Source organism: Pipra filicauda, unplaced genomic scaffold (genome assembly GCF_003945595.2).
Source record: "Pipra filicauda isolate LSUMZ 115617 unplaced genomic scaffold, ASM394559v2 scaffold30_size5312502_pilon, whole genome shotgun sequence".
Taxonomy (NCBI): domain Eukaryota; kingdom Metazoa; phylum Chordata; class Aves; order Passeriformes; family Pipridae; genus Pipra; species Pipra filicauda.
This window is the reverse complement of record NW_024104432.1, coordinates 1,945,482-1,966,075: the sequence shown is the minus strand read 5'-3', so window position 1 is coordinate 1,966,075 and position 20,594 is coordinate 1,945,482. Positions and strand designations below refer to the sequence as shown.

The 20,594-nt window shown below is 39.3% G+C and overlaps 1 protein-coding gene across 9 annotated transcripts in view; it reads left to right on the top strand.

The window, feature by feature from the left end:
- Positions 1–7,594, top strand: part of GRIA4 (glutamate ionotropic receptor AMPA type subunit 4) — a 221,067-nt gene extending 213,473 nt beyond the window's left edge. For 3 of the 9 annotated variants that reach the window (XM_039383436.1, XM_027748379.2, XM_039383434.1), the window contains one exon: positions 6,464–6,567. In XM_039383436.1, the coding sequence (XP_039239370.1) occupies positions 6,464–6,485 (22 nt within the window). In that variant the 3' untranslated portion in view covers positions 6,486–6,567. Of the gene's footprint in view, positions 1–1,146; positions 1,330–6,463 lie in introns of those variants that run through there. The other 6 variants (XM_027748373.2, XM_027748374.2, XM_027748377.2 and 3 more) reach the window with 4 other exon arrangements.
- The last annotated feature ends 13,000 nt before the right edge of the window (positions 7,595–20,594 follow it).

The following is a 20,594-nucleotide window of genomic DNA, read 5'->3' as shown; positions in this document are numbered from 1 at the left end:
CTGAACAGAGCTTTATATTTTGGAAAACTTCAGTGCAAAGTGGTTCAGTTCTTTTGGCTGCAGATGTACAGTATATTATTCTATGTTGCTAATAGACATCTGCATTGCAAGGAATTTTTAACATGAAAAATATATTTTGAACAGCTCAAAGTTGTCGAATCAGTTGGAAGATGACAACTATTTGAAATTAGAAAGTATATATCCGGAGGGCCAGTGTTTAAGTGCTTGATTGGGTAGTCTGTTTTGCTGAAGGTTTGCACTCTACTAGTGCCAAATTGTTGCAAGCCTGTATTATTTGATGTTGGCCCTAACTGGAACTTCATTATAATCAAGATTTAGGATAGGCAACGTCACTGAACCATAGTTAACGTAATGGAAGAAAAGGCACTGTTACAAGAAGTCTAAATGTTATTTTACCTTCTCTCCTTCCTCCCCTCCATGTCCCTTCAACCTCCCTTTGATACGTGTTTTATGCTAATTGTGTGGCACTTTTTTTTTCACAATATCCTGCTTCAGGTCAACCTTTGCCCATTCTTAAGAGTCACATAAAGTCACTAACCAGTGGATAGACCTTGATTATTGTCCTCAGCTTTCAGTAACATACCCCTTACTTAGGTCAAGACTAGTGCATTTTAGATATTCACACGGTCATTTTAGAGGCTGAACAATTGATGCTACCAAGCTGCACCCTGCATAGCTCTCCTGAGTAGGCATGCAGGGGTGGTTTACTAATGTACTTGCTTTCATCTGTACAGTGAGTATCTTGCCAACTAATGATTAGACAAATCAACACTCTGACCTTTGGAAATGGCACGTAGCAGCAAATTGAGCTTCTAAATATAACTTTTACATAGCTCCCAAGCTATATGGGCTGCTTTATACATGAATGTGCAGCTAGGACCCTACCCTGTTATGCTACCTAGAACTCCCTTGTCCTTGCGAATAGCAAGCCACATGTCTCCTCTGTTAACAAAAAACTTGAGCTACATTTTCCTGAAATCACTGAGCCATCCTTATAGTGGAAGTAAGAAACAAGATTTAGGGAAACGAGATGACGAATATAATACTTATGTTGCCACCTAGAAAAAAAAATTGTAGGAAACAACTGGAGATAAAATTATCATTTTTTATTTATTATTTATATAGCGCTGGAGTACACGGCGCTGTACAATAGGTGAAGTGTGCCAAACACATAACAGGTCCCTGTCCCGAGGAGCTTACAGCCTAAAGGCACAGCCGGTACAATACCGAACCATACAGTACAGAGCAAACACAGAGTGAGCAGAGAATGGTGTTTGAGCATGATAGCTGGAGCGCTGCGAGGAATAGGTGGGTTCTCGGGGGGGGAGGGAGGGGGCTTGGTGTACGCTGGCCGGGAAGTTGTCCCAAACATACTGTTGCTGTGTAGTTTTATTTTGTTCCTTGTTGTAGAAGAAGTCATGACCCTGGGTATATTTTAATCCTAACAGAGCTGCCAAATTTCCCATGTAAAAAAAAAAAAAATAGTGTTAGGTGTGCACTTTGTTCACTAGAGAAAATGTGAGCCAGAGTAGGTATCAAAAGGACTCCAAGGGTATAGGCCAGTGCTCATTACTATGAATTGGTAATCAAGACTTCCAGATGCTAATATTAATCTCCCAAGTTCACTCCCTACTGTCAGTAATAGCGGTCTTAAAAAGAAGTAATCCTGTGCAAGTAACTGTGCAAAATGCAAATGAAGAGTGCTTTTTCCTTTACGTTGTTTAGTGATGTGCTCACAACTGAGAGTGTCCCGAGGCTGGTATGAAAGTAAGAGTCATAGAAAATATATTCCTTATCAAGTTTACAGAATGCAATACATTCAAAACATAGTCTTAAAGAAAGCAAACAAAAGAATTAAGCTTTCATTCAAATACCGACCTGACCCAAACTGTCTGTGCACATTAAACATGGCATGACTTGACAATCCTCACAGTTCCCACACAGATCTGTGATTTAAGTGCGACACTATGATTATATTTGTAGAATTTTTTTTAGCCTTAATTTTTCTTATAATAAAAAAATAGAGCTAACTGAGTTTTATTTTTTAAGAAAAGATCATTTTTAAGGAAAGATCAGCTTTCTTTAAAGCTTGGATTTCCATGGGACTTCTTGCAACATAGAGATTAATTCTTATAGGAAAAATACATTTAAAAGAATGGAAAAAGATACAAGAATGTTGCATATTTTTAAATTGAAAATTCATGTTTGGGTCAGTCAAAACTTCTAATAGTCACTTGAAAACATTTTAGTGTGCAGACTTTTAAAATTCACAAACAAATCACTAGGATTTTGAGCAAATATTTACAGACTTCTGAAATTCTTCATTCTGCTTATTTGATGTAATATTTACCTGAAAAATTTCAGGTGGACTTCTTATAAAAATGCTTATGCTCATATGTGGAAGACTGCCAAGGTCCAGCCATCCTCCCCTTACCATGGAGGCAGGGAGGGGTACCTGTGTGCTGCACTCTGCACAGGATGACTGTGCCATCTGTTGTTCATATATGTGCTAGTCATAAACCCCTGTTTAGCTGGCAGCAGTACAGAGCCCACAAAACTGGTTGCACATATTTCTGCAGAAATATGTCTGTCTTCTGCATTTTGAAACTTTCGATATGTTTATTTATCCAAGGAGTAAAGAGATCGTATTAGAACTAAAACTTGCTAATATGGAAAGGTGCTTGGTGGTTCTAACCTGCATGAGTAACCAACATGCTGACTTTTTAAGCTAACATCAAATAGCTTTAATGGTATATGTTTTAAACTAATTTAAAATAGCTTAAATAATCCTCTATTAATATTCATTACCATGTGTTTTTTTTTTATTTTAGTTTCAGCCAGTCAAACATGAGTTACTCCAGGGGAATTCACCTGCCTGCGAGGCAGCAGAAAATGAAGGGCTAGTCTGTATGTATGGACTGGTCTATATGATAAAGGACTAATCTCTATGTGTGGCATAGAGACATTCAAAAGGGATGATAGGCAGTTGCATCTGCTGAAGGCGGAGAAGGAAGTTTGCTTAAGGAGGGAACAACCCCTTCTTATTCCCTGGGTCAGCAGTTTTCCGTTTTTGTGTATCCATAGTAAGCCCTTAGTATACAAGTGGAGCTGATGCCGAGAACAGTGCAGACCCTAACATCCCTCTCTCCAGCTGCTCTAGGGCAAAGCCCTATACTGAGTTCCTCACCCCAAACCCACAGACTTTTGAAGGGATTATCCCATTATCCAGCCAGCCACCACCACCTCCTCTCTGTGGCTGCATCAGTGGGCCATGAAGCTCAGGAACCAGCTTCCAGCTCAGCTGTCTTCTCTTGCTCTCCTATCCCATGCTATTGTTTATAACTAATGACTGAAATTAATTACAAAACTACAAAAATCAATGAAAAACATTATTATTACAATTAACTACAAAAAAGATGAAGTGCTACAGGATGGCTCAGTAAATGTGTAGTGCACTTATTTTGACTTGTATACTTTTAATTTCATAGTCGAGATAGAAAAATCCATTAAAAGTTCATCTTAGATATTTGTACCAAAGACACCTTCATGTGACCCAAGTAGTAGAGGAGTGTAAACAACAAAAGAACCCACACAGGCTAGGATATTTGTATTGCATAGACTGAGGATATTAGTTTCCTAAATTCCCATCTCCCATTAGGAACAAGGCAGTAAGTGTTTTCACATGATTAATTCCACAACTAATTTAATCAAAACTAATGACAAATTTGAAAATACATTATCACTATTAACTGCATACAGTTACTGCTAAGAGACTTTCACAGTTTGGGTAATATTCACAGTACATACCAGGACTTTTCCCTCTAATCCCAGCTGCTCTGGAAACTGTTTCTGCAGCCAGACTATAAATCTGAAATTGTAGCAGAACAATTAAGCAGAGTATTAGCCTGGCTTGTTACCTATAGCGTAGTTTAAAATACAAAGCAGAATCTTACCTGGTTACTTGGCTTTATGGCACTGTCCCAAGTACAAGTTTGACCTGCTCTTCCTGGCTTTGTAATTGTCTGAGTTGTTTCTGTGGTGTGTTGCTGAGCTGTTGTTATCTCTGCCATGAGAGGAGAAGAGTTATTTTCTGGCAGTTTTTCTGCTCTTCTGTGGAAAGCTGCTGAGAAACTGTTATTCTCGTTTAATTTTTTTTTTTTTTTTTTGTGGGGTCCTTTTTATTGTCTTTCTGTCCCGAGTGTGTTGTCAATGGCCAGAAAGCTATATAGACTGAGCTACTAAACCACAGTTACACACAACTCATATATCCCCTATAAATCTGTGCTCCCACTTAGATTTCCCAGTGGCAAACTCTGAATGGCCATGAACAGATAGCTGATCAACATAGTGGAGAGACTCTGGTACATAATGATGACTTTCTGGGAAATTTAGCACATCTAGAGTAAGCTGTCTCTTTTCCACCCAAGTTTGCTTTCTAATCTGGTTTGGACTCTCACCCTTCCCCCAAACTAAAGCCCCTTTGTTTTTTTCTTGCCACTGACCAAAACATGTTCTGTGCACTTCTACAGACAGTTATTAGTCCTCAACATCCATTTGCAACTCTGGACACGCACCGTGTGGTTCTACACCACACTTCATTGTGTCTGTGCTTAGCAAATGCAGAGATTTTTATTTGCTACTGGGATGTAGTTGAAGTTTTTGGTACTATAAAGGCCCAGGTTCCCACTCCCTCATTACCTCTGCTGCCCTTTTTGTATCTGGGTGTTGTTTGAGGTCAAGATATGTTTGTTAACAGTTCCTGTCACAAAGTACAGTGGCAGCAGGGAATCTTTTCAAAGGGTGACTTTGGGCATTGCAATTGACAATTACCAAAGCCAAGGTTTTTCTACATAAGGGGAATGCCATAATACCCTCTGTAAACTGAGGCCTTTTCCTGAATTCAGATTACTTGTGAGGGCTGAAGCTTTTAGGGTAATTGATTTGGAAAATTACTTTTATATCCAAACCCCAGATGTGCCACAACAGTCACTATATTTTTGATAACTCCTTTTGAAGGAGCTTCTGAGAGCAATACAACATTAGACTGGTGCATTTCCATAGAAGTGCACCAGAAGCAGTGGAAATGTTTGGGAGCTTTAAGGACTCTCCCTATCCCTATACACATGCACTCATATATAAAATGAACTTCACATATCAAACATCAGCTCAGAATTTCACTGCTACCTGAGAAGGAGAAACTGGGCTCAGAGGGATAAAGTTTGAAATGCAGAGATCAGTAATAAGGCAAATAAAATGATATTATGATGTTTGTCATCCCTTTGCTCCTATGTGAATGCACCCTCCTGTCTCTGTTTTTTTTCCAATTGGTATTTCAGACTGCATCCCTGCACACCATGTACATGGGTTAGTTTCTTAGGCTATAGCTTCTGCTGACTAGAAGTCAGATTTCCCCACTAATATCTTAACATAGTTATCTCTGAAATCTCTTTCAATGTAGCGTAATTTGGGTGCCTGTTGTTCCAGGTGTCCTTGCTGCATTGTTTCAGCTGAGACACCTTCCATAATTTTAGTCATCTGGAAATCATTTACTCTAAACTAGACATCTTGGCTTTTTCTATTAACGCATCAGAATGCTCTATTAGATTAGGTTACTAATTTTTGGATGACTTAGATAGCATAACTACAAATCTTTAAACAAATCCAAATTTTTTGCTTGAGTAACTTGGTCACGAAACAAGATATTTTATTCCGATTTATCTAAAAGTAAATATTTTAAAATAAAAAAATTTAAACTTTCTTGTGGAAAATATAGACAATGTAGAAAACTGTATTTTCTTTCAATACATTATGTTTTCTTTGAAAGTTCCCACCCTCTCTAGTTGCAGGGAAATATATATATCTGAAAGAGATTTGAGAACAGTTCTCAGATTTCCTGATACTAAATATGTGCATTGTGAAAAGAAGTAATAATTTCTTTTGATGTGAACCACGGAATTGCCACAAAGATAGATGATGCAGCTATTGCAATTTATAAACTATTTTCGGTAGTTAGATTTTATGTTGACATTCCTAGTTGAAGGTCTAAGCCTATAAACACCTGTGCATGACTTTATTCTCAGATGCAAATGCTGTCAGGTTCATAAAGACCTTTTCTCACTGTATGTAAATATAGTTTGAAGAAGTTTAGATGAAGGTATTGCCTCGTGAGTTAATTTCATTATCAAATTGAGATTTTATATTTAAATTAGTAATGATTTATTGTAATGAAATTTACCCTCAGAATTGCTAGTCTTTTTTCCTCAGTAGACTTAAATGCTATTTATTATTATTATTTATGATTATTACTATTTTTATATTTAATGTTAACATAAAAAATGCAGATGTCTAAAATTTAATATTTTGGTGTTTGCTGTGTTCTGGTTAGTTGAAGGATGGAAACATTATAACACTTTCCTCTTTTCTGCTTTTTCTTCAAACCCAGCTTACCTTTTCTGAAGCCATAAGAAACAAAGCCAGATTATCCATCACAGGGAGTGTGGGAGAAAACGGACGTGTATTGACTCCCGACTGCCCGAAGGCCGTGCATACTGGAACTGCAATTAGACAAAGTTCAGGATTGGCTGTAATTGCATCGGACCTACCATAAAAACCAAAAAAATAATTGAGTGCCTTAATTAAACTGTGTTGGTGACTGATGGGAACACAGCACAGACTGTAACGACATGGGAGTGTCATTGATGAACCAATAATTTGGCTGAGAAAGGGAAGTACGTCCAAATGCGCCAGACATCATCAGCAACAATGTGTGCATGAGCTCAGCTCGGAAACCCAAACTCAGATTTTGTATCAGGAAAATTCATAATTTAGTTTTGTTGGGGGGAGGGGGCTGGGAAGGGTGTATTAACAGCAACAAATTTCACTTGAGTGGACTTAAAACTAATAAGACTTGCCAATTTAGCGCATTAAACTGTGAAGAACATGCTCAGAAGGGACACCATTTTGGTCTTTGTCTTAAGAGAGAGAGAAAAATAGCTATAGAAGTCAATGAACATGCTAACCTGTGTCTCCAGAACATCAATATATACAATGGAAGAATACTCAGCTGTTCAGCTGTAGAAATGAATCACTAAACTGTGATAAAAAAAATAAATATGTAAATCCTGTGAAAAAAATAAAGAAATTATTTACATTTTCTTTGGAAAAAGAGGAATATTGAAACATGCTTGCTTTTTAACTGATGTAAATTCAGTAGAGGACAACACAATTCTTTTTTCTAACCATCTTAGGGAAAAATCATTGCAATAATTGATATAAAATGCCATCACTGTAATAAAATTCAGAGAATTTTTTTTTTATAAAAGTTGTTGGTCATCCTCTTGTTTGCTGTTACCTTCATTCTGTTCCATCATTCTGTGTTCAAAAGATTTGCATCTGTCTAATACAAGAAACAAAATGATAAAATGTTTAGAGTACTTCATCAGTCTGCAGTGTAGAATCAAAAGAGACTACGGGTCACTCATGTTACAGATATTATTTATAATCTTGTTCTGTGTAAGAAACTGTGGTTTTTGTACCCACCAAAAAGAATAAAACAACAAATGTTCTTATAATATTGACAGAGCTTGAGTTGTTTTCTGATCATTAGGGATCTCACTTGGAAAAAAAGAAAAGGTGGTTTATTACTTACAACAGGATGCAGTATCTTATCAGAGAAAGTCTAAGTCCCTGCAGATTTTTTAAGTGCTTAAAGTCCATAGGGAGGAGGAACTCAAAGCAGCCAAAGTATTGTCATGATTATTCACTAAATATTTTAGTTCTAGTCACTAAAACCCTACCTGAGATGTTAGGGACCATTTAGCGTCTTCTGGGTAGGTCAAGGGACAGAATGCCAGGGAGCAGGAAAGTACAAATGAAAGTCCTTCAGAGTGATGTGATAGATACGGCCCACTTGGTACCCAGCAACCTCAGTTTTCATCATCCAGCCTATCAGTGGCACACCAGGAAAAGACTAGCAGCCACCATTTGAATACAAGCCAAATGTCGACAGGAGTAGGCATGTCTGTAGGTGCAAAGTTGCAGTAGGTTTGTTCTGTGAGGGTCATTCTCCTTGATCATACTAGACCTGGCAGTAGTGTCCAAATCCAGCATATTGCCACCAGGTAACAACTTCATGCCAGACCCCAGTCTGCAAATCAGAGAAAACTTGGATTAATCATAGCTTCTAGTGCTCTCATGATTTTGCCAGGCTCACGAGGGGTCATGTTTCAGTGGCTTACATTTCACCAAAACCTTGTCCTGGTGCTTATCTCGGCCCCCAGGGCTCTCACGAAGCAGAATGTGGGCGCTGGATGGAGCCTAACGTTGCCCAGCAGTGACCAACTCTCAACAACTGCCACAAAGGATGACCAAAGGCACTACTGAGGTGATACTCCTTCTGTGTGATACAGACAGCTACAAAGTAGAAAAGCAGGCATTAGTTTCAGTTGAGATATCAACTATATAAATACAAACTTCTTGCTTAAAATACTAGAGACCCTTTATAGTCACTGGGGGGAAATAACCGATGAGAGTGAATGACTTCACCTTAAAATAGACCTTAGAACATCAGACTGTTAATCACAGCAGCAAGAGCTAACCTTAGTCTAGGCTGTGGGCGACCAGTTCTTATACACAGCTTGACAGTGCAGGCAAATGTGAAAATAAGATGACACTTACCCCTAAGGCACAATGACTAGAACGTGTGCTGGGGGTCTTAGAGAAAAAGACACGTAACACTACAATGAATCACTGTCACTAAAATTACTTCATATCTGTATTTTACTAGCATGTTTAGCACATTCATGAGTTACCATGAACTGTTTTCTGTTTCTTTGACTGATAGATGAGTTGTCTGGATGATCTCTTGTTTGAGTAAACCTGGAAGCCCTCTCTTAGACTCCATTTTACAGCCAAATTTAAAAAACAGCTTCTGGGTGAGTTGATTTTGGGTTTGAGTTTTTTGGGGTTTGGTGGTTGTTTTTTTTTAAGAAAAAGAAAGTGTTTGCCTCAATTTTTCACAAAGTAACATATTAGAGGCTGAATAGATTGAGAGACTGAATATGAAGAATACTGTCTATTTTGTTTTACTGTGTCTGTCTGTTTTTCCAGGAGCTTGTCTTTATCCTTTCCCTATCCAGGACTTTAGCAGGGCTGTCCTGCGATATTTTACTGTCTTCCAATGTTACTCCTCCTATATGCTCCCCTGTCTCTTTAACACATTATATTTATTTTTCCCCTTCAGTAAACAGACCATTACTGCTGTTAGGAATATCACTCCATAGAGCTCATTATTAATTTCCTAAGTCAGGTTTCCACTTGGCAATGAGGCACCCAAGTCCTTTGAGATGTCTTGTCCATTGCCAGTAACAACTGAAGATCCCCACCAAGAAGGATTCAGAATTGAGCAGCGAGAGCAATGCAGCCACTGAACATCATGTCCATGGAGTGGTGTGACCCACCAAGGGCATGGGGTCGGTAGCCACAGCATGGAACTTCCAAGCCTTTTCCTTGCCAAGGGAATGCTTTACTCAAAGAAAACTTGGTCAGATGAGGTGAAGAGGAGAGTTCAACTTTGCTGATGCCTGTCATAATTAGATATATTAAAAAAAAAAAAAAGACAAAAAAAGAAAAAAGGAAACTAGATGGGAAAATGCTATAGCAGAGGGAGCTGACTACAGTTTACAGTTCAGATGGTTGAAAAAGGAATCTCAGGGTATTGGTTTGCTGTCTCCACAGTAACTTACTCTATTGTCTTATTCCAAGAGGGTAGATGTTGCATGACTGCTGTGACCATAGAGAGCAGCCCTGGGGAGAAGGACTTGGGGATGTTGGTGGATGAGAAGCTTAACATGTCTCAGTCATATGCGCTTGCATCCCAAAAAGCCAGCTGCATCCTGGGCTGCATCAAAAGTACCATGGCCAGCAGGTCAAGGGATGTGATTCTGCCTCTCTGGTCCACTCTTGTGAGAGCCCACCTGAAGTGCCACATCTAGCTCTGGAGTTCTCAGCATGGGAAAGGTGTGGACTTGTTAGAGCAAGTCCAGAGGAGATCCACTAAATTGATCCCAGGGCTGGAACACCTCTCGTGTGAAGACAGGCTGAGAGAGTCGGGGTTGTTCAGCCTGGTGAAGGGAAAGAATCCTGGGTTAGATCTAAAAGCCCTGGGCAGATGTCTCAAGTGCCTGTGAGAGAGTAACTGAATTGTGTCCCCTAGTCTGTTCAGCTGAGTTGTTTTCAAGCCTCCATTGACTAGATCTCCATGGAGTATGAAAAGACCTTAGTCACATCATTTTCCTATAGATCTCTTCATTTATCTATCTTAATGATAAACTGGATAACACCTGTATTTGTATGTTCTAAAATAATTTCAGTGTCAATGTAATTTTTGCCTAAAAGACCATGGAGAAAAAGACTCCAGGCCAATTTAGTGTATGAGATAAGATAAAGAGAGCAGGTCCTTTAATGAGTCTGTAGGCCTAGAGGAATACATACCACGTACTTGCCCTCAGATAATGGTTCTATGATTTTATAATAAGGTCCATCCAATCCCAGTTTGTCCACCCCTGGTTCTGCCCCGTTCTGCCCCCCAACACGCCCCTTCGGGAATTGGGTCTGGGGGCGTTTGGGACCCCTTCTTCCTCATCTTCATCTTCTTCGCAGCACGTACAGTTCTTGGAGTTCCTCCAAAGTTCTGGGCTTGAAGGTTGCGGTGTCTGTGTGATATCTTCTGGTCGAGGCCTTAGGATGTTTTTCTACAATTCTACCTTGAAAAGAAGACTAAACACACTAATGGAATTTTAGAGGGATTGATATGAAATGGGGTAGTAGGGTTGGGTATGTGTTAACATTATGCTACAGGGTAAGGGATATAATACAGCTGCATTAAAATCTACATGCGCTACACATCTACTTCTAAAATCTATAAAAACTAAAAATTAAAAAAAAAAAAGCTCTGAGGCATCATAATCAAAAGCAACTATTAACATTGAAACTCACAACAATATTAGACTCATCTGCAAAATAAGTGTCATCTGAGCTGGTGTGAATCACACTGTAAGACCAACCTGTTTTGACATTCACTGTTATATTAGTAGTTTTTTTGTTCTACACATTCAGCCCTCCCACACTCGTGTATTCTATTAAACACCTATTAAAGTTAAAATCAGTACGGACTTGCTGGGTTGTTTGAGGACCTCTCATGCAAAATTAGTTTTATACCACCAATTGTTATTGCTGAATTTCACCTAGAGACTATCCCAGGAGCTGAATGTACATGTTCTGAATTGAATTTGCCTCGGTGCAATTGAGAACAGAGCCTGGGGAAAGGAGTACAACTTTATACAACTGGTTGTAATCATTGTGGTGAAGGAGGAGAGTGGTACCTGTTCACTTCTGTTCCTTAGTTATTCTGTACTGCCTTCTGCTCTGAGAGGATGTTCAAATGAAGAACAAATATTCTTTAATATTCAAAGTATAAGTAGACCTTCATCCATGACTAGAAAATTACATCAGAAGGGAACTCCTAAAGCTCTCAACCTGCAGAATTTACCTACCACACCAACACCAAAAGCAAGAAAAGAAGGGCAGACTGCAAGAAGCTGCAGAGATTTGTGGTAGGCATGGATTAATTAACACTGTTACAACAAAATGTGTAATTGGCATGCAACAGCAAGTTTAACTTCAACTACAACGTCTAAGGGTAAGAAGTCACCAGTGGAATTATAAATAGAAATTTAGGGCCACTTCCTTTTCTAAATGAGAGGAGTGTCACAGATCCCAAATAACTTATTGATTTCCTAACAATTGCATTGAATGTAAGGTCAGGCAAGCTGAAACTAGTAAATAGGAAACATGGAATAATTTAGATTGGAAGGGATTTCTGGAGGTCATCTTCTTCAAACCTCTATTTAAAGTAGATTGAACTTTGAAGTCGAATGCAATTTCAATGTTTGAGAGGTTTCTCAGTGTTAGTCTATCAAAATTTTGGCATCTCCAGTGTTGAGATTGCATAACCTCCCTGGGCAACCTCTTCAAAAGTTCTGACCACCCTCAATTTCTTCCTGAAGGCAAAATTTTCCTAAAGTTTTTGTGGCTGTTCTGCACTGAGAGTATATTCAAAAGTAGTAACATGTATCCCAAGCTGCTTACTTAAATGAAATTTGTGTAGCTGAGCTCGGTGTAACTCGACCGGTCAGTTAGGAGACTAAGGCACGCTATCATCACACTTCAGAGGAGCGTGCACTGATGTCAGCTTTTCCTTATGGCTAAAACAAGGATTCATGCCCCTAGCTCCATCACCTTCCATTAGCACCAAACATTAAAAAGTTTTAAAGGCCATACCCTGAATGTCTTTTTTAAGTGATATATCTCTGATAGGTCTAAAGACCTTCAAGAAGGCTAAACTGTTGAAGTGGACTTTAAAGTGCTTTAAGATAAGTTATACATTTTGTTAAGTCCTTGAAAAATAATCATATTACTTTTCAAGTTATTGTATGTTTTAGCTATTCCTGTAAGGATTCCAGTGCTAAGGCCCCAATTCTACCTAGCCTTATGCCTGACACTAATTGTTTAAATCCATGCATAATGGATGTAAAAATACAACCACTAGTGTGGATGGGAAGATCTATCTTGTGAGATTTTTAAACCCATTTTGGTCTAACTGTGTAGAAATTGTGGAGAATTTGGAAGGCACAAGGCTTCAGCAGTTTAAATCCAGTAATTCTATTAAATGAGTCTTTCTACACATTACAGTAGTCATCGAGTCCATAAAAATATAACAGAGATGGTGTCTTCCCTTCTTCTGCAGTGCCAAGATATATGAGATACTTTCTATTCTTTGGTGAGCAGACTGCAAGACTGAAAAATTTAATGTTTTGCCTGTATTGTAAAAGGAACACTTATTTTCTGGCTACCTACAATACTGTGAATTACTGTAATTTCCCTGACGTTTCTAAAACAACTATAAGAAAAAAATGCTTTTTTGGCCAAAGGACAGAATCAATATTCCACAAAAAATTCATCTATTAAAAGCTCCATCACAAAGATTAAGAAATAACTGCTGGAAAGCTTATAGTAAATGCGATAGCATTCTGAGAACATCTGATGATATTTGGGGTGACACTCCTTGACTTTAAACATTTCTAATTTAACTATCTAGGAACTTGGAGGGTGCAGTATGTATAACTGATTTTAGATAACTATTTGTGGGTGGGATAGTCATGCCCTAACAATCTTTTCTGAGTTTTGTTGGAGAAGACAACCTAGAATGACTCACTGAAATGCTGACATTTGCAGATGCCTACATTTGGCCAGATGACTCCTACTCATGATGACCTAAGTCCAGCCATCACATAGTGAAATGGAGTGAGACTAGCATGATCACAGCATCAGTGAGACAGGGAGACAAGAAAGAAGTTGCTACCATCTCTTCCAAACTGTATGTTTATGACCTTCAGCTACAGAGTACCTGATGCCTAGAGGTTGGTTGTTTGCCACTCTATGTGTAAACACACAACTATGGACTCCCTACTGCTCTCATAGCTGCTATTTAGATAACACCAGCCCCTAGAGATGACTGCATTTCCTCAGCTCCAAAATATTATGTTGGTGGGCACATGTTTTATTAAAATTACCATTTAATCAATATAAGCCACTGGTGAGCTGGTGGGAACCCTGGTTACAATAGTAGCTGGATGCTCTGAAATCCGAATTCTCAAAGGAGAGGTGAGAAAAGGTGGGAACATATTTCCCTGTTGATAAATGTATCTTCAGCAAACCTCAGGCATGGCACTTTGGATCAAGAGGGCTGAAGACAGGTCAGTGCAGCCTGAGGACCTCTGCAGGTACTATGTACTAGGAAACTGTGCATTTAACTAGGCACATTTGCACCACAGCTTGAACTTGAACCTGCATCTCCTACAGCTCAAGTGAGTTAACTAATTATTGGTAATATAGAATTTGCCATATTCATATTAGTCTATTAATGCTTAATTATTCACACCAAGTGGAATGTCTACAGAAGAAAGACCAGCCAGAGGCAGAATGGTTTCCATTCTCATCACTGGAACTATTCCATGGATCAGGCCTAAGATGGTAACAAATGAATTGAAAATACATGAAAACGACATCATTTATATGAAGACTAGATATGAGTTCACTTTACTTCTTAATTTAGGGAATATTAAAACTCACTCTAATACAAAACAAAACAAAGTCACTGTATGAAACACTGAATTGCGTCATTCTCACAGAAAATGTACAAAAGTGCTTCCTTTTAAAACAAGCAATTATGAATAATATTAGAAAGAAATGCTTGCTGTTTCTCCAGAGATGTTTCTGAGTACAAGGAAGCTGTAACAACCCTGAGGAAGGAGGTTGTCAGATAGGTTGAGTTACACTGATAACTGTGTCAGATTAAGTTAGGTTTGATACTTTGCAAGTGTGTGATCAGGTGCTGAGGGCTTTGAAGTGGCAAGAGTGATGCAGTCGAGTCTGAAGCTCCTGTAGAGCTCTTGAACAGAAGAGGAGGTTTCTTTCTTAAACACATGGGCACAACTTCTAACCTGTCTCCTCTTTCTCCCCATCAAACAGAATCCATTTCAGGCGAGAGAGTGCAGTTAAGGTCACTGCTTTCAGACAGGTTCCTCAGTGCTAAGAAGGCAAGAAGCTGATGTGGAAATGCACATGCTGCATCCTTCTCCTGCCATGTTATTTCGTCATGGCAGCATGAAAGAAGGCTGTAAGACATCTAAGCCATTAACAAGTACAGCTGATAGGATTTGGTCCATTATGCTGATCTACTTTCCCGTGCATTCAGACCTGTCCACCTGATTACCATATCCTCTGTTAGGAACTGAAAACCAGGAGTCACTGTGGCATTAAATTAACACAGGAAAAAAGAACTGACAAGCATGAACCCATTCTTTCTACTTAGGTCAAATTCTGTGGCATGTTTCTACAGATAAATCACAGGAGTCCTGACCCAAAGAGGAAACTGGCTGATGCTTCCACTCAGCATTGTTGTAATCGTGTTGTTTTCTGCAGGCCACTGAAGCTCTTGGGGACTGTGTGTGGTCAAACAGCATTAGCAATTTGTGGTTAACCTGAAAAAAAGTCTCTGGAGATTTTATTCCCACAGGCAACAGAGGCTTTTCATTTTCCACCAGAATAGTGAGAGTGAAGTTCACCCAAATCAGGCATACTGTCTCATTGTGTTATGAGTCTCAGTAACAGTCAACCTACAATCCACAGACAAGTCACTTTATGGGATGCTCATATGGCCACTTGTGGATCAGCGAATTAGTGTAGCAGAAAGCCCTTTTCCCAGGTGCTTTGCTTCAGGTCCTGTTTCTGGTCCCATCCATTTTTCTCTTTCCTCCCTGCTGGGCCACCTTGGCCCTTTTCCCTGTCTGTGAGATTCTAGATTAGAATTCTGCCCTGTCAGGCATCAATGGGCTATAGCTAAGGAGGAGGAAAGCGATTGATGGAAATGGAAATTTGAATGGGTGAGCTGTGTACCTGCTCTACTTGTTGGTCTTTGGCTGCCTCTCCTCCCTTACAGCTCTCCTGCTGCCCCACACACTCTCTTCATTCTCTTTTCATATTTCAAGCCCCACTAGAGCTCTGGTCTCCAGCATTTTCCTGTCAGAGCTCCTTCTGTCAAAGCCTGGCTTGCTGCTTGGTCATGAATTTCCTTCCCTGTCCCTACATCAAAACCCAAGGCTTTCTCCCACCCACTGGGGTTTCTTCCACTCTTGCAGCTCTTCTTTGTGTCAAGATGATAAAGGTTGTGATCCTGTCACAACTCAGCCCACCCTTTCAAGGCAATATAGTATCTCCAGTCCTTCATGACAGCTAACTTCAGACTAACTTCTAAACCTCAGACTGCATACAGTGGTGTTTCCAGGACTCTTCCCAACTGAATCATGTCCATCTTGAAGTCCCATACCAAAATCTTGCTCCAACTCAAGCCAGATGAGTCATCACAATTAAAGCACAAGGATTTCTTTTCAGGTTCATTGCAGATAGAATCCCTAAATTTTATATTTGTTTTATCTGCAGGAATAGGAGCATGTTGGTGCATTTTCTTCGTGAATTTTTTCAGTAAAGCTATTCAGACTTCATTCTGCACTCCTGAAGTGGATTACTCCTACTTAAATATACAGGTTTACATTTGTCCATCTTAAATTGCATTCTATACAGTTTTTCTATACTATTTATCCAATATGTTAGCTTCATGTAAAACTTTTCAACATTTCATACAATATAGAAAATAATAATCAAGAAACAAAGGAAAAAGTACATTTTAATATTGAGAAAAATTGTTTATTATGAAAAATTACAAGCTGGAATGCTGTTAATATTTAGTACAATAATACCTCACTCAAAGGTTTTCTTATTAAAATGATGATTTTCTGCAAAACATTGCAGAAAGGCTGCATTTAAAATTGTTACTTCAGAGTTATTTTCAAAATTATGGTAATTTAAAGTTTTTGTGGCATTAGCAACAGATGATGTTGGGTTGTAATAGTGATAGCAGTGATGTGGTGACTTTGTGGAACTGACTGACATTACAGTGACAGTTTGGGAGTAGTTGCTTTGTTTACGAGCTTGCCTTTGAAGAAAAAGACAGATGGAGCTTTGCAAATCTAAAGTTTTCTGGGTATAAAAGGCCAAAACTTCCCTCTGACCAAATCTACAGCTGAAAGATATATATTTCAACAGTACTTCTTCAGGCCCATTTACATTAATATCCATTAGGAAAATAAGATTTATACCCACACATTAAGCTTGTAATAAGGGATAAACACCACAGTTTAGTAAAGCTGATATATCTGAAGTGTTTCCCAGTAGCTGGAAAACAGAAGTAATTTCTGGGTAGAACAACTATTTTTTTCATTCCTGGTTAAGTATGAAGTCATCAATTGGAAAACTTTATCTTCCGTTTTTTTAATTACTGCTCTTGGATAAATGCCAAAATTAACTTTAAAAATACTTATTCAGTAAAATGATGCTAGGACAAAAAAATTTCCCTTTCTAAAACATCCTTTCTTATGTTCTTTGTCACAAGAAAGAAAAGGAAAAAAAAAGACTTGTACATTTTCCAACTATGGTATTGAAATTTTTATAGAGAATCAGCACATGCTGCTAGGCAACATTTCAGTCAATGTGAAGACTGATGTCAACACACCAAAAAAAAAAAAAAAAGGAAATATGCCAAACTACCATTAATGTCCAACAGAAGATGTGCAAATGAAATAGAAACAAAGAACTTTGGACAGTACTTGGACAAGTCCTTGGAATGAGACATAGAAAGGCTAAATCTTTTGTACTGAGCTGTTCCTAGTGGTCAAGCAGAAATCCAAACATATTAGAGCAAATCCAATGGAGGAAGATTGCTCCAAGGAAAGAGAGAGAACCTCCGGAAACACCAAGTCAAGAGCTGCGTACAAAGGCTTGAAGGGGACATACAGACACTGAAAGGACAAGACACAGTGGAGAGAAGTAGCAACAACAGAAATCCAAGTTACATATTTGTAAACAAAATTTTTACAGAAAGGTTGGTTAAACATGGAGACAGGCTCAGAGGTACTGTAGAGCCCCCATTCTCAGGGGTAATTAAAAGTTCCAGGACACAGTCCTGAGCAACCTGATCTAACACAGAGGTGGGATGTTCTATCTCTGAGTGGGGCTTGGTACAGAAACTTGCAATAGCCTTGAGCATCTTGCTCAACTTAAATGCTATTCTGAACATATTTTTCAGTGGAGGACTGTTTCCTTCCTGTCACTGGCTCTGCAATATGAAACAGTATTTCTCCTGGACTACACAACCTAGAATGAGATAGAAACAGTTGTTTTGTGGCCAAGCAGCTCCTACATAGTGAATCAAATAGAAAAAGGCAGCATGACTGGCTGACACAAGACTTTGGGGTCATTATAAAAGTACATTCCCTAAGTGCAGTTTTCTGACTTTCAAACCCTTTGTGGCCTATGTGGTAGCAATGAGTCAGAAAGATGAAGGAAGCAACAAGTTTCCTGGGACAGAAGGAACAGGTTGCTGAGGAGGAGGTTCATGCTAAGCATGTGGTACCGCAGTGTGTTCTGGGAGACGATGTGGAGGCTGTGATTTTAGGTGTTGATCATACACAAAATTTAACAATCAACTGCACACCCACAGATTCTTATTTGTCCATCCCAATGGGGAACTGGCCTTCTTCACCAAGGATTATTCATGTCCTTGGTAAAAGTATATTATCAAAAAGATGAGACCATATATTAAACCTTTGCTCTTTATAATGCCCTGCTTCCCCACAGCTTCTTTGCACTCCTTTCATGACAAGTACCACATACTTTCCAAATCTCTTCTCTATAAGACTCCCCATTTTGCAAGACCCATGGGTTGTTGCCTGGACTCCTGATGTCTATAGGCACACAGTTCCCTATATACAGGAAAGAGGGATACTTTCATCTCTAAAATTAGAGCTTTAAGGAAAAACATAGAGCCAAAGGAATGGGGACAGCAGCTATAGCCAAGTCCCTGCAGAGAAAAGGAGATGTGTGATAGATGCAGTGCTGGGGTGGTTATCTTTGCTGATGGGAGTAATCATTTGTAGCAGAACAAATGCAAACTGTTTCAAGTGAATCATAGAATCACTTAGGTTGGGAAAGATCTTTAAGATTGGTGAGTCCAACTGTAAATATAACCCTGCCAAGTCCACCACTAAACCATGAAGCCCAAGGGGTTGCTGTTTTCTGGTGTTTATTTTGGAAAAAGATAACATAACGGCAGGATTGAAAGGAGACAAGGAGCATTTACCAGCATACAATATAATTTATACTATATAAAGACAACAGAGAAAATACTGATGGTAATAGGTACACCCACACTGGGGGCTGTGTGGGCTGGTCATTTGGTTTCACAAGCTAATTTTTGTGTGGTGCATGCTGAGCCCCATCTCACAATACCCACATACCACCTGGGGTGTTTATCTTCTTGAGGCACTCAAGACTGTGATCATTTATCAGCACAGACAGTTTGGGCAATCTCTTGCTCTTTTCAGAGACTCACAGGTCTACCATTGAGAAGGGAAAATTAGAAGAATCTCATTGGAGGGCACCTCCTGTGCTGGTGCTAGTGCTGGGCTTCAAATGCCACTGACTTAAAGATGTTGAGTGAAAGAAAATCTAGATCCCTTGGTGTTTTGTTACAAGCTTTCAGGGGTAATACATGGCTTTTTACAAGGTTAAACACAGCTTTTTTCTGCATGCAGGAATTCAATTCTGTTGTTTTGCCTTCACGTGCTAGAACACTCTACCCTCTGAAATCTCCTATACAGACATTTCTAGACTTTAATCAAGCTATGTTGTCATGACATGTTATCTCAGATAAATTAAACCGACTTATTATTTAAATATCTTTTTGTACAGAAAGGTTTTTTTCGATGTGGAGCCACTCTTGATACATGTGTCCTTGGGCCATGTCCTTGGGCACAATGCTTTAGTCAGCCCTATTTTATACTCTTAAAAGCTTTGTCAAGCTGAGACCAGTTTGGCAGGAAGTCGGGAAACCTCACTGCAGCTCTGTGAGACCCATTCAGATGTGTGCACTTGAAGAGAGAAAGCTCTGCCTTGCCTGTATTCAGCTGTGGATCTGCCTGCTTCTCTCTGAGAACGTGGCAGGTTTGCTGTCCCAGTAGCAATCCAAATGAAAAGATGCCCCCATCTGCTGCTACCTTTCCCTCAGAAAGCTGTCAATGAGGGCACCACCCAGACTCTACCACAGCCACTAGTTTTGGATGGACAGTCAGGGAAGAGAAGGATGAAGCCGAGTTCCCACCTGGGACCTCAGGAGAGGTTTTCCCCCCAGAGCTGATCCTGGAGCAATACGACTGGTCAAATCCCACAGACTGTTGGAGAGAGGGCAGCCACAGACTGTTGGAGAGAGGACAAGGTGGGATGAGAGCCCAACCACACTCAGCAGTGAGTTATTATCACATGCTGCAGTGAACATGTGGTGCCTTTTTCCCTGCCTACACCTCGTGGGCCCACAACCTTGTTCTGTTAATTTCAGTGGGAAATGTGATGAGTAGGTGAATATGTCCTCTAAATTGGTATTTCAAGCAGAAAAGATTAATTTATGTATATTTGATAATTGCTGATGTGTTTCTTAATTTGATTTTTTTTTGATGATGATTTCCTATATACCCACACATATACAAACACAAAGGATAAAAAGTTTTTTGGCTGCTGTGCTTTCTATACACTAGAAGCCTAATACATAAGGGTTGGGTTTGGGTTTGGGGTTTTTTTGTCAAATACATGAGAACTCCTAAAACTTACCAAACAGCCTCTCTTTGAAACTAAAATTTCTTGTATAACCCTGGAAAAAATATTGCACAGGCACTAGCAGGCTGACCCCAGACCACACCAGTAAGTCTTGACATTGGCCTTTATTTACAGAGAATATTACATTTGTTATCATTCTCCTTCAGTCTTTTCATCCTCATTTGTGCTTCTGGAAATAACTGCCTGGTAGTTTGGTGACAAAGCTGTCTGTCCATTTGTAACCCTCTTGG